This window comes from Rhamphochromis sp. 'chilingali' (assembly GCF_963969265.1).
Source record: "Rhamphochromis sp. 'chilingali' genome assembly, chromosome: 10".
NCBI classification, from domain to species: domain Eukaryota; kingdom Metazoa; phylum Chordata; class Actinopteri; order Cichliformes; family Cichlidae; genus Rhamphochromis; species Rhamphochromis sp. 'chilingali'.
In genome coordinates this window covers 35,454,920-35,468,709 of record NC_137937.1, presented here as the reverse complement: position 1 = coordinate 35,468,709, position 13,790 = coordinate 35,454,920, and the positions used below count along the sequence as shown (strand labels likewise).

The 13,790-nt window shown below is 39.5% G+C and overlaps 1 protein-coding gene across 2 annotated transcripts in view; it reads left to right on the top strand.

The window, feature by feature from the left end:
- The window catches only part of fras1 (Fraser extracellular matrix complex subunit 1), a 306,003-nt gene that overhangs the window by 178,185 nt on the left and 114,028 nt on the right, over window positions 1-13,790 (top strand). For both annotated transcript variants that reach the window (XM_080893736.1, XM_080893735.1), the window contains exon 20: window positions 10,461-10,616. In XM_080893736.1, coding sequence (XP_080749862.1) covers window positions 10,461-10,616 — 156 coding nt within the window. The remainder of the gene's footprint in view (window positions 1-10,460; window positions 10,617-13,790) is intronic.

Sequence of the window (13,790 nt, the reverse complement as noted above, 5' to 3'; positions counted from 1 at the left end):
TTATGTGTTTCTCCCAGTTTAACTCCTTTTAATTGACCAGTATTCAGTTACTTGTTACTCAGCTCTTTCTTTCAGTTACTTGTTTCAGTTACTGCTTTAACGTTTCCATGTGTGCGACTCAGACTCTGGCAAAAGTGACTCAGCCAAGATGGGTGCTAAGATACAGGTCTGTATTTCCCACTTATGCCAGTGGCCTCAGGTGCATGATGGGAGATAGTGATGAGTCAGGTGTGTGTAGAGATTAAGAGCATGTGGGTTTGGTTTTCTGAAAGTGACCTAAATCTGCAGTACAGCTGCACACTGTAAGAAGTGTTACTGTTATTAGAGAGAGGATATCCTAATATGGTCCTCTCAGGAACACAGGTTCACACTTAGATCTAGGCACCTGCTGTTCAAACCTTCAGTTTGCAAGGAGCAGCCAGTCAGAAGAAATTTGATGTAAAGCTACAAAATTATGTTTAACTTGACCTGTGAACCACTGAAGAAGGCAAATACAGTCTAAGAATGAAATATACAAAGTTGCAAATGATCACAATAGATCTCCTGAAAGACTGTTGGTTCTTCATCTCAACATTTTAGTATAAAGATTAATGAACTCTGCAACAATCTGGAGCTCCGTAGACTTTTACTTCAGTCTCTGTTTTATCGTAAAGATAATAAACAGATGGAATCGGCCAAATTCTTGCAAAGGGCTTGTTGTAGTTCCTCTCTATGAGAGTTCCCAACGGTACTTTCACTCTGGCCAGCCTGATACCTCTTGCTCTCTTGCCCTCTTCTCTTCTCTCTCTTTCTTTTTTTTTAAAGCTTGACTTTTAAAGTAAAGACAATCAGCTTCTGAGCCAGTGATGAAGAAAGATCTGAGTTTCAAATAAAGGAGTGTTTGTGGAATGCTTTCACTCAAAACTTACAGCTGCGAGAGTTTTTTTGCATCATGATTGTGCTGGAGCCGAACATGTGAGGTTTAAAATAGGCCTGCACACATGAATGCATCACCATAGAAACACAGCATGCCAACAATGAAATGAAAGACATGGGATCGTGTTCTTTTTTTTTTTTCTTTTCTTTTCTGCGTGGTCAACTGAGAATAAAATCCGTCCATGGAAACGCATTTAAGAAACGTTGGCGCCTACGGCGACAGATGCTGCGATTGTCTCTTTTCAAGCATCTGTCAAGTGCTGATGCTGAAGGCCAGCAGGAATACGAGCGGTTTAAAATGGGTTACTGCTGATTGTGTTGCTCAGTTTAGTTGAAATATAACTTTTTTCCCAGCTTTGAATGCACAACTGGTTTGTTTTTTTATTATCATTTGCCATGTAGCACTTTCTCATTTCACGTATTGGTTACTTTTTTACCTTGAAACCAGTTAATCGGAGAAAATGGAGAAAATAGACAGGACTGAGTACTGTGTACTTGATTTTTAGCAGTGCAAACAGTCGAGGTGTGATTGTAGGAAGCAACATGTGAACTTACAGAGGTCTTTTTGAATATCTGCATTAGAAAACATTAAATAGATGACCTTACATCATAATTAGACCCTCAGGGAATCATAGTTATTTTACAGGTTGAATAAAAGCATTGACTTGTAATTAAATTGCTAAATGTGGAAGTCAATTGACACGGCATTGTGAAAAGGGTTATTACTTTATTGTGTTATTTTTTTTTAATTTTTTTTTTACATTTTGCTCCAGGGAAGTACTCACAGATAATTGCAGCTCAGGCGAATTGAATGCACTGCATTTGATGCATAAATACTATAATTACTGTGAGTGTCATTACAAAATGACGCTGAATTGTTTCCTGATTTAGTGTTTTAGTCTCGTGTTTTGTTTTTTATGTCTTTAGCACTTTTCAGACAAATCAGATGGAATTAAAAATGCTTTTCAAGCAACGGACAAAAGTAAAATTGATCGGAGTCTGTGCACAGCAAAAAACTATTTAACAATAAAAAATAGGTAGTTAAAATAATAAAACAGAACTTGCTTTCAGGAAACATAAAAACATAAAAATAACATTAAAATGACATATTGATTATATTAAAACAGGAAAACTGAACGAAAGAATGATAGAAATAAAGTATAGAAATTATTAAATTATATTAATTTAATTTAGATCTAAAAATATCCAGATTTCCAGCTCCTCTCACTTCCTTTCAAACGTTGTTCAGAGGCTCTCAGCAGCATCAGCAAATGTTTGTCTTCTGCTTTGTGAAGCAGCTACAACAGGAACACTGGAGCATCTGAAGGATCTTCCCAGCTCATGAAACCATACCATAGTTTAGGTAGTCCGTCCATCTTGTGGCGAGGGTTTAGATGAACCTGCAAATCAACAGTTTTGCCTTCACTCTTTTTGTTTTTACCACAACAGGTCAGCACAGCATCAGCCTGACTGTCGACACTACACCAATCCATCTGTCAATCTCCTGCTCCAACCTCCCCTTACTAGATAATTCTCACCATAAAGATATTGAGACCAAGTACAAAAGTGATTATATCCACAAAATTGGTGACAGAGGGCGGCCCTGGTAGAGTCCAACATCCACTATGTTTCAGGACTAACTGAAACTAATATGAGAATTTAATATTGTTGGGAAAACTGTCAGGTAATGGGTAGCTGTAATGGGTTCTTTCTTTCTGGTTAACCACTGATTTAAAACAGGCTATTTCAGCTAATTGTCACAATAATGTACACCAAGAAGTATTTCAAAAGCAGTTAAAAGTAGGGCTGTTCGATATAATGATATATATCGGATGATGATATAAAAACATCTATCGTTTTATTTTACGCTATCTTTTGTTTCGTGATGTTGCAAAATAAACTGTTTACGGCAATATTTTGTCATCGTTTTGATGGTCGCTGTAGTGGCTATATTAATTTGTTAAAGTTCTCTCTTTCTCTTATATTTCATATAACCACATTACGGACGGACAAGCGCCTGTTTATACGCATTGTCGTTAGCAACCACGACGGTAAAACAATGGCGTGGCTCCGCCGTCCGCTTCTTTGTTTTGCATATTAACCTTTCACAGTAAAGCTCAAGATCCTGTTGAGACTTTTCAAAATAAATTAAATCCCGTGAAAGAGTGTGCAGAGTGTTTACGGATGAGAAGCAAAAAAGAGGCGTCAGGTGCTGGAAAATAAACCTTAGATGCAAACGTTAGAACAGGCTTTTCCCCGCAGCACGCCGCGTAATAAATACTCACAAAGAAAACGGCGGCCGTTACAACTTGTGTCTAAAAATGTATCGTTTCATGCATCGGTTAAAAATCTCGACTCCAGGTACACAGCGCCAAGTTTAAACACTTAATGCAAGTCGAGCTGCCCGAGATTAACAGAATTTACAGAAAATGTTACATTTTTGTGATTTATATCGTTATCGGGATGATAGATGTCTTATATCGGGAGATGAGATTTTGGTCATATCGCACAGCTCTAGGTAAAAGACTACTCCCCACCATAATTCTGAGGTGTCAAACAGGGACTGTTTTCAGGGGACTGAGCTAACCACAACTTCAGAGGAAAGAAGGAAGTAGGGCTTCTTTAATAGCTGCATGTTTAAATCCATGTCTTCCTGTTGTGTTTGGGTCAAATCTGATCGATTTACAAATTTAAAAACTCATAAACATTGTGTTTTACATTGGATTGCCTCAAGGCCTTATGATATCCTCCACACTATGCACTTGAACATATAAAAGTGATGAGCACCTGTTTCGTTCAACTTTGTTACATCTCTTTGTTACCCCCCCGGCCTCTGACCCACTGAATGGCCCACTGAACGATTGAACTACCCACTGAACTGAATTTGGTGGTGAAAAATGTTTCTTATGTTAATTTAAGAGCTGTTAAAACTGACTGGCCAATTGTGACCGGAACACTGAAGTAAGGGGTGGGAGTGCACACAACAGGAGGGCTAGTGGAGGTGAGATCAGCCTCACAGGACCATACAGCTTCTACATCTGCTTTTATTACACCTGTAACTTCCAATAAAGATGATGTCATGCGTATGCTCTTCCGTCAGCTCTGGCGCCATCCCCGCTCTCAGACTCCCTAAGAAATACATTTCATTTACTTCCACCGAGGCACATTAGTGTCTTGATTTTCTTGTATGACTCTCATTAAATAAGTTTCTATTTCATGTATCGCAGGGGAAGCAGAGAAAGAAAGCATGATATAGGATAATGTCTCGTATAAATCCAGCACACAGGAGAATACCACCATCCTGATTGTGTGCAGGGCATTTATAACTCTAGAATCCCTTTTCATGTGCTTCAAAAATGGTAACTGTGCCATAAAGAGGGACTCTAAGGGCCCAAATCAATACCATTTTAGTTTTATATTCAGTTATAGGCTGCACAGTCAATAATCCCTGACGCCTGAGTTATCTTATCTCTGCCACAAAGCCATTTGTTCAGCGCTGAGCACTGGATCGCCCGGAGAGTTTTGGCAGGGGAAAATGCTGATGCGTGTTTTGTTGTAAAGTGACGTGATATGAAAGGTGTGAATGTGCGATGACGGTGGGGAAGTTCGTTTTTCTCTTCTTTTCCTTCTTACACTTGGTTAATATCGGACCTGCTTCAGAAATATAGTATGACTCACCTGGGCAGATGCCAGGTTTAGAAGAATGGAGTGTAAGTACCTGTCAGAGGAAACGCTGCGCTGTAGGCAGTAATCGGACTTTCTGAGTTAAAGGCAGCTATTCAGAAATAAGTAAGAAGATCAAAAAGCTGTCAGACGTGGACAGGACAAACATTTTTCAGAGCCTAGGCTCACACTCTCGGAAAACCTGCATGAACTATGAAGATTTGTTTTGCTGAGCAAAGTTGGTGAAGAACTCTAACCAAAAAAACTTAAACCAGATAACCACAGGCTTGCCTAAACCTTAACCCCTCTAGATATAGCAGATGATAAGTGTAGGGTAAGCAGGTCTGAACAAACTATATGTGGGACAGGCATTATATCTGTGTGGGACATCAATCCAATCCAACTTTATTTATATAGCACTTTAAAAACAGCAAAGTTGACCAAAGTGCTTTCCAATAATAAAACAGAGATAGCAGTTAAAAACCATACATTAAGCAGACAAGGAAACAAATATAAATAACAATAAAATGAATACATAAATGAAAAAGACGATAAAAATAAATCAGTATATATATTAAATATTAAAACATGAGTAAAATAGACAATAATAATGCAATGAATAAGATGAACAAAATAAAAGGATTAAGAGTGACCAACAGCTGACTAAAACTGACTACAAGCTGACATCAGTTTCTCAGTTGTCTGTGCTCACTAAAAGGCTTTGGGGAAAAACAAACGAACAAAGCCAGAGGCTGCCGTTTGGTTTATTATACTTTGACAAATGTATTGGATAGATCTGACAATCTAAATATTACCTCAGTGTAAAACCTCATCATGAAACTGAACCAGAGATTCGGTCGTTTAGTATGTTTAAAACATGAAGCTTTCCGAGAAATAATGTTAATGTGTGAAAATACATAACTTAAATCCTCCCACTTGTAATGCAGCAGTGTAATAACAACCGAACCAGTGTGGTTAGAAATGCATTAGCATAAGTGGGCGCCTATTTTGTAGTTTCTCACTTTTTCTTCCTCTTGAGATCTTTGATTTCTTTTTTTAGCTGTTTAGTTCCAAACAGCATCGCATATACCTCACTGAACATGACCAAAATGCAAATGAAATAAAGATCCAGGGCAATGTGTGGAAATATGCAGGAGAAATGCAAATCTGGTGACTCATTAGGGTGCAGCGTTTTCCATCAGTTCACTTGTGTTGATTTTAAACTGAAGGTAAACTGCGTTTTTCCTCAGGGCTTGACTGACAGGGCAGTATCATCTTTATAAAAAAAAAACAATACACATCCAAACATGCACTATGTTCATGCACAGAAAATAAATCGATGAAAAACAGAAATCTAAAGAAAGAAAAGCCTATGAATACGTGTGTTTAGAAAACCATGGAAACTGTGAGTAAAATAAAACATGCCTGCAGGGGAAGGAAAAAATCTTGTTTTAGCCACATGAATAGAAAAAGAGGCAGAAGAGTCTTTTTTCCCCTACTTGGTTTAAAATTGAGGTCACGTCCAGTAGAAGCAGTTTTTGACGCAATCAGGCAACTTGGGAGTTTTGAATTACGCAGTTGAGTACGCACACCCACACTGGGCTTGTGGTTTTGCTTTTACTTATATTTTACTGTTTTTCCCATCTGTGCTGCTGCAGATTGAAACACTTATAAACTCTTTCACAAGCATAAAAGAGCTTAACTTTGCTGTTTCTACTCTAAAGTTGTGATGCTTTATAAAAACAGAATTTAATGTTTCAAAAATTTCACAAACCCATATTTTATTCGCACGTGAACATTGAAAAGATATTGCTTGTTTAAGCTGACAGATATCAAAGAAGAGTAAGAACATACCTTTACCTTTACACAAAGTCCATGAAAATGCCAAAGCAAAGCATCCACAAGTGTGATTACAAACAAAGGCTGGAAAAGCAACAGAAGACTACAGTACAGTGCAACAAAGACCAAAGGAAAAGCGAGGCGTAAACACAGACATTGAGGGCTAATGGAAAATGAGACACAGCTGAGCAGTCTTGATGCATGCTCAATCATCCAGGTAAGTAAATCCCAAATAGTTGATTCTGTTCATCTGGACGTAGCGTTTTCAGTTTCATTTCGTCACTCATCCAAGTGATTTCTTCAGACTTCAGCTGAACAAATCAATGATGACAAGACACTGAAACTAAAACTAAGAGACTAGAAAAATAAAGCAGGAAACCCAAAACAGGAAAACTTCTAACACAGAGACTTGACAACCATGTGCAGGGACCAGCTACTCTAAAACCCAGAGGATCTGAGAATATAAACATAAAGAGATGACGCTAATGAGGAAGTATGTCGGTTTAGCATTGTCAGGCTGAAATATGGAAGGCCTTCCCTGAAGACAGCATTGACTGGATGTTATATGTGTATATATGATGTTCTAAAACCTTTATACACCATTCACCAGTGATGGTGGCTTTCCAGATATGCGTGCTGCTAATACACCCCCATACCATCAGAGATGCAGGCTGACAAAGTGAGCGCTGATAACAAGTTGGATGGTCCCTCTCTTTAGTTCAGAGGACATGAGGTCAGATTTGGATCCTGACTACAGAACAGTTTCTGGCCATTTTAACTGAGCTTTGGCCCACAGAAGACATCAGTGTTTCTGGATCATGCGTGGATGGCACAGTAAACTGTGTTTACACTGATGGCGTGACAGAAACACGCCTGTTTTTTAACACAATGCTGCTTCAGGGCCAACGATCACGGTCATCCATGTCCCTTCCACACAGAGATTTTTCCAGATACTCTGAATCTTTCGATCACATCATGTACTGCAGATGATGAGATATTCAATGTTTTTGCATTTTCACATTACTCTGAAATTGTTCCACAATTTGTAGACACATTGTTTTGCAGATTGGTGAACCTCCTCTGAGAAATTCAGTCTGTCTAAGATGCTTTTATTGGAAGCAAAATGTTCCTCCAGCTGTTATTTTATAGCGCTGCTTCCTTTTCCATTGACTTGTTTTGTCCATCCCAACTTCTTTGAGATGTATCTCTGAGATTTTACTGTTAATATAATGTGGCTTTATGAGATTTGCGATCCTTCTGTTTTGATACATTTTATGTGGCATCCTGACTTTTCTGGAATTGGGTTTGCAGAAGTTCATTTCTTTAATATAGTAGTACTTAGTCGTGCAAATACTAAAGATCACCTAATGTTTTTTTTATGGCGCATCAAATTGTAATATCTGCAAACAGAATTAAAATGATAAATTGTTAGTGATACTTCTTTGTCCGCCTCTTTTACTGCTGTCCTCACCATCACATAACTCCCCACTCTGCCTCATTGTTTCCACTATACATCGTTATCTCATCACAGACAAATAACTTTAAGGTACCCACCACTGTGTCAGCCAGACACAACCCAGATACCATCAGATAAAACACCACCAGATGCTCATTGTTCTGTTAATCTTGGCGCCTTTTGGGAGATCCTGCTGCACTTAGTTCTGAGGGTATATACGGGTCTGTGGGTGGGGGTGTGGGCAGCTTCTTTTCACCTATCACTGGCATTTATCTTACGAGATCACAGTTTTGGAGTTTAAAGGTGTGGAAAACAATAAAGGAATCATATTTACTCTCCTTTTATATCTTTAGTCAGAAATGCTTTGCTTTTAAAATCCTTCCTACTTATTTCTGCTTAATTTTTGCATGTTAGCAACAAACTATATTGTACTTTTGTTTGCCATGAGCTGATATTTAGTAAGTGTTCTCCACCAAACACCAGCAGTTGTCTAAAAAAACACAAACTGTGTGGTTTTACAAGCGCTCGAGCTATCAAAACGTATTGTTGCCACATGTTCGGGCACCGTAATGCTGCATCGATTACTGTTGCTCTGAAGCAAGAAGCATCTGAGTTACCATCTGTCTTATTTTGGATCAAAGTGGGAGTCATTAGGCTGCAAACAGTAGTTTCTCCTTTTTCCTCATCTTAATATACATCTTACCACAAGTAAGCTTTTATTATACTAAGTGAAGGTCTTTCCAGCTTCTTGGGTAATGTCTCTGACTGCTTACTGCAAGAAAGGACGTAAACAAGCTGAGAGGAACTCTTTTCAGTCAACTCGCTTTGACCACAGTTTGTGGTTAAGTCAGAAACTAAATATACAAATCAAGCTGTTGGTGAAGCAGCAATAAATACCTCTGCTGTTAATTTCCTCCTTTGCCGCTACCTGCTGCCATCGTGTGAGGAAGTAAACGCAGAATAACACGGGACTGCTTTGAATGGGGCCATTGTCATAATCCATCCTTTTGAATCTCCATTATATCAGATTTTCTTTTAAACGGATTTAAAAGCCCTTAAAAGTTTGCAGGTTTGAGAAAGTCTGAAAAGAAAGCCAAAAGTTTTCAAAGTAAATGGAGAACTTAAATGTGAATGCATAAGCTCCCTTGCTCTTTCTCCCTTTACCCAGCTTATCACATCTTATTCTATTAAAAATGATTTTATTTTTTCAGTAGAAATAGAGGAACTGAAGGCTGATTAAACAGAGTTTTGCAGTGAATGGGGAGTGTGGGGATAGCTGGACTGGAACATAAAGGGTTGAGTCTGAATGAACTGAAAAGCAAAGACTGTCGAGCTGGCAGTTGGAGGTTTGGACGGTGCATGGCAGACGGAGATCGGGCAGACAGACAGCGGAAAAGATGAAGTTTAGAAATCATAAAGGCACGTTGGATTAAAACTTTTGACACGGGGAGCTTAATTAGCAGCAGTAGAGATGGGAGTTACATAGAAATTGGAATAAAGCAGCTGAAGATCATCGAGGTCTGGATGAAACACTGGGGTAGATGCCACGTCTAATCCTACAGACTTGTACTGCCTACTTTTCCTTTTTCTATTTGTCTTAGTTTATTCCATAAGACGTGTGAGAGGGAGAGGCGAGGAGAACACGAGGAGAGACATCGAGATGCAGCTGTATTGTCTGTCCGTTGCTTTGTTACAGCCTATTTTTGTGTTTTATGATCAAATATGTCAGACAAAGATAACTACTCATGAAAAAGAACATATACATGCAGTGGCATAGAACATCTATGTGAAAAGTCACCAGAGTAGAAACATTTCTGCAGAGAACTTTAAATCCTCAGTTAATCAGGCGCTTCAGCAAACTTTGTTCTGTCAGATAAAAACCATGTCGGACAGGGCAAAACACAAGCTACAGGAGCGAGAAGATAAACGCTGACGACACGAGCAGTGCATTATGGGAAGTCCTCATAATTTAACATATATTTAACTACATCACTGAGGTCATCACTGTGGAGATGCTCCTGAAGTTTTCATCAAAAGAAAGATCTGATTTTTTAAGTAACCACTGATAGTAAGTGGAGCGGACTGCTGCCTAACAACAGGCATTTTAAAATCCTGTTTGAAAACCAGTTTTTATTCTTTGGATTAAAAAAAAAATCATTTGTTTATATTTTCCTTGTTTTTTATGTTTTAATTGCGATTTTATTGTTTTAGCCATGCAGGAATTTTACTACTTTTAAACATGGATATAAATTAATCAACTCATCAAACTAGAGAAATGAAAAAAAGCCTGAATAAGTAACCAGGGGACAAAGGGAACAGAGGGAAAGGGAGACATAAGGAGAAAAAACTGGAGCTCGTGAGCCGTTCGTAGTCAGAAACAGCGAGTTGTGACTGATTGGATTATTTTTGCTTTTCGTTTAAACAGAAACCAGCGAGGCGCCTGCTTTGCTTCAGATGCACATCAGCTCGTTTGATTTAAGAAAAGACGTTTTAGCATGGCGTTGACGAGTGGCTGATAATGGCGTACATTTCTGTTTACATTGTGAAGATGAAAAAATACAAATCATTCTTTCTGTTATCTCCACAGAGTGCAGCTCGGACTGCCAGCGCTGCACAGCAGACCTCCAGACGGGCGTCGGCAGCATCTGTCTGTGGTGCAAAGCGCCAAGAACGTGGCTGCTGGGCGATCACTGTGTCTCTCACTGTCCTCTGGGTCATTATGGCTGGCATGGAGCCTGCATCAGTAAGGACTTTTTACTTCTCTGCCTTTGTACAAGAAGGTCAGAGGTCAGGCAGTAGCTTTCTTTAATGTAGGGAAATCTAATCAAAGCTTTTGTGTTTTATTCATCAATCAAACCTCCTCCTCCTTGACCTGGGAGGGCTTGTTTCTCCACCCTCTGCTGACCTGAAAACAACAAGCAGGAGAAACACTTAAAGTAAATGTTTAAACAAACAATTGCTCTAGAAAAGAATTTCTAATTATCCCCTCATCCTCTTCAAAGCCATCCTCCGCATTGTCTCCATTATCCTTATCCTCATCATACCTGGTCATTATTATTATCGTCCTCCTGCTCCTCCTCCTCGTCCTCCTCCTCATCCTGTGGTTCAGCCACTGAGCAGCTGTAACAGCCTCCACACTGATCTGCTGCGAATCTGCGCACGGGTCTAAATGCAGAGCGTGAACAGGAAGCCTCTGGCTTTAAGAGTAAAACCTCAGGAGTCTCATTTAGCTTAGCTGCAGGCAATAGCATACAAACACATTCATGCACACACAGTGACTACAACAGCTATATGAAGAAAGCACAAGATAGAGGAAAAATAGCTCCTGTGGACACAGAACAAACCTCTCAGGTCAAACATGTGCTACACAACAGGTAGGTGGGTGGATGGGTACATTTTATTAGCTACATGTTTGCACATCTGCCTCTATCCTGGTGCTGATTCAGGCCAGATGATGAATTTTTACATCAGATTCATATTTTTATGCCGTGGTTAGTGTGCTGAGCAGTGTGTGGTGCTGGGCTGTGCAGTGTCTAAGGATGAGGAGCAGATGACTCTGAGTGACTGTATCCTTGATAATAACGCGATACACTTATTAGATAAGTTAATATTTTTTAACTCAACAGTTTGGGTTGGAAAAGACTTTTTCCATCCTTCCCTTCTCTCAGCCGCTTACTCAGTTCAGACTTACTGGGGGAGCTGGGCTAACACATAGAGACAGATAAGGATTCACATTGATGTTGTTGGACTGAGGGAGTACCTGGAGAGAACATGCACACTTCAAAACAAAACACAGCACCGGGCCGTCCTCAGATTTGAACTCTGGGCCTTCTTGCTGCAAGGCAACAGCTAACAGCTGAACCACTGTGCCGCCTTTTGTCGTCAAGAAACCGATGATTCAGTGTTGTGTCCATCTGTTTTTGACAACTTCAAAGAGGGTTTATAGCTTAAAAAAACCTTTTCCATCTGAGTTTTTCTTGTATTGCAATTCTTTAACAGTCAAAACTACTAAAATGACTTTATTCTCACTACAGGGTCATGTTTAACGTTTAAGGAAGTAAACACAGAACAACAAAGGACTACGTTTATTGTCACAATCCATCCTTTTGGATCAGTGTCTTTCTGATATCTTCTCCAACATATCAGATTATCTTTTTTGAAAGTTCTTACAAGTTTACAGGTTTGAGAATGTCCACACGTACCCGGGTATTTTTGAAAACGCAGATTTTTCTATGCGTTTGCACCTTTCGTCCGCACGTAAACGGCGTTTTTGGTCACTAAAAAAGGAAATTTTTTTTTTTTTTTTTTAAATATTTTTATTGAGAGACAAGTGTACAGTAGTTTACAATGACAACACAATCTGTTCCCCTCACATATTTTTTAGTTTTTCTTACATGAACAGACACAATAACACACACACAGGCACACCTACACACACGCTTAAGTAAACAAACAAAACAAAACCTAATAAGAAACCCAAAACAAACACAAACCCCAAAAGGGGGGAAAGAGGGAAAAAAAAAAAAAAAAAAAAGGGGGGGGGGAAGAGACATGATATTAATCAGCTGGTAGAGCGTTTAATGACTTGCAATAGTCCACGAAGGGGCCCCAGATAGAATAAAATTCTCTGTATTTGCCCTTCGCCACAAGGCCTATCTTTTGCAATTTCAAGAGATGACATCACATCTCTAAACCAAAAAGAAACTGAAGGTGGCTTTGAAGATTTCCAAAGGAGTAAGATGCAACGTCTAGCCAAAAGTGATGTAAAGGCTAATATTTTGAAGTGTGTAGGGTCGGTTAGACCAGTGTTGACTGGAAGCCCAAAAACAGCTAGAAAAGGGTCCATGCAGATTTGGGTCCCAAGAGCTTTGGAAAGAATAACTGAATACTGACTCCAGAAGCCATGGAGTCTTGGGCACAGAAAGAACATATGGCCTAGGTCACATGGGGTGGCATGACATCTCTCACACTGATCCAAAAAGGAAATTTTTAAAAACTCCGGCCAGGGTGGATATTTTCTAAAACTCCATTTTTGCATTTACGTGTGGACGAGAAAAACGGAGCAAACGCAGCGTCAAAGATGTGCGCCTTTTTTGACGTCACAGTGTGCGCCACGTTATTGTTTCGGTGAAATGAATTTCTACAACACTGTTACTGTTAACTCTACTCTCTGCAGTGTTTAAATGCTTACATATGCACACAGTTACTGTCCCTCCACACATACAACTCGGTTCTGCTTCTATGCCCCAGCTTTGTTTACTTTTTCCCACCGAGGCTTCTAGACTTCTGATTGGCCAACATTTCTACACGGTTAGGAATCTAGCGCCACCTGCTGCTTTGGCATGTTCCTAGCAGCGTTTTCCTTCATTTCTGCCTTTATGTGTGGACGGGATTATTTTTTAAAACGAAAACGGAAAATCTCCGTTTTAAAAAATACCCGTGTACGTGTGGACGTAGCCTAAATAGAAAGCCAAAAGTTTCTATTTTATTAAAAATGATTTTATTTTGTCAGTAGAAATAGAGGAATTTGAAGGCCGATTAAGCCGGGTTTTACAGTGAATGGAGAGTCTGGGGATAGTTGGACTGGAACATAAAGGCTTGAGGCTGAATGAACAGAGAAGCAAAGACTGTCGAGCTGGCAGTTGGCGGTATGGAGGGCGCATGGCAGACGGAGGAAAAGATGAAGTTTAGAAATCATAAAGGCACGCTGGATTAAAACCTTTGACATGGAGGGTTTAATTAGCAGCATAGAAATTCCATCGAACTTGGAACGAAACAATCGACAAACGTCAAGGATGTCGAGGTGATGCTGGGATAGACACAAACAAACACAGACAGCACGTCTACTTCCTGTTTTTAGAGCTGTTTACAGCCTTTTGTTGCCCGCATCCCAACATGTTCCTGCCATCAAAATCTA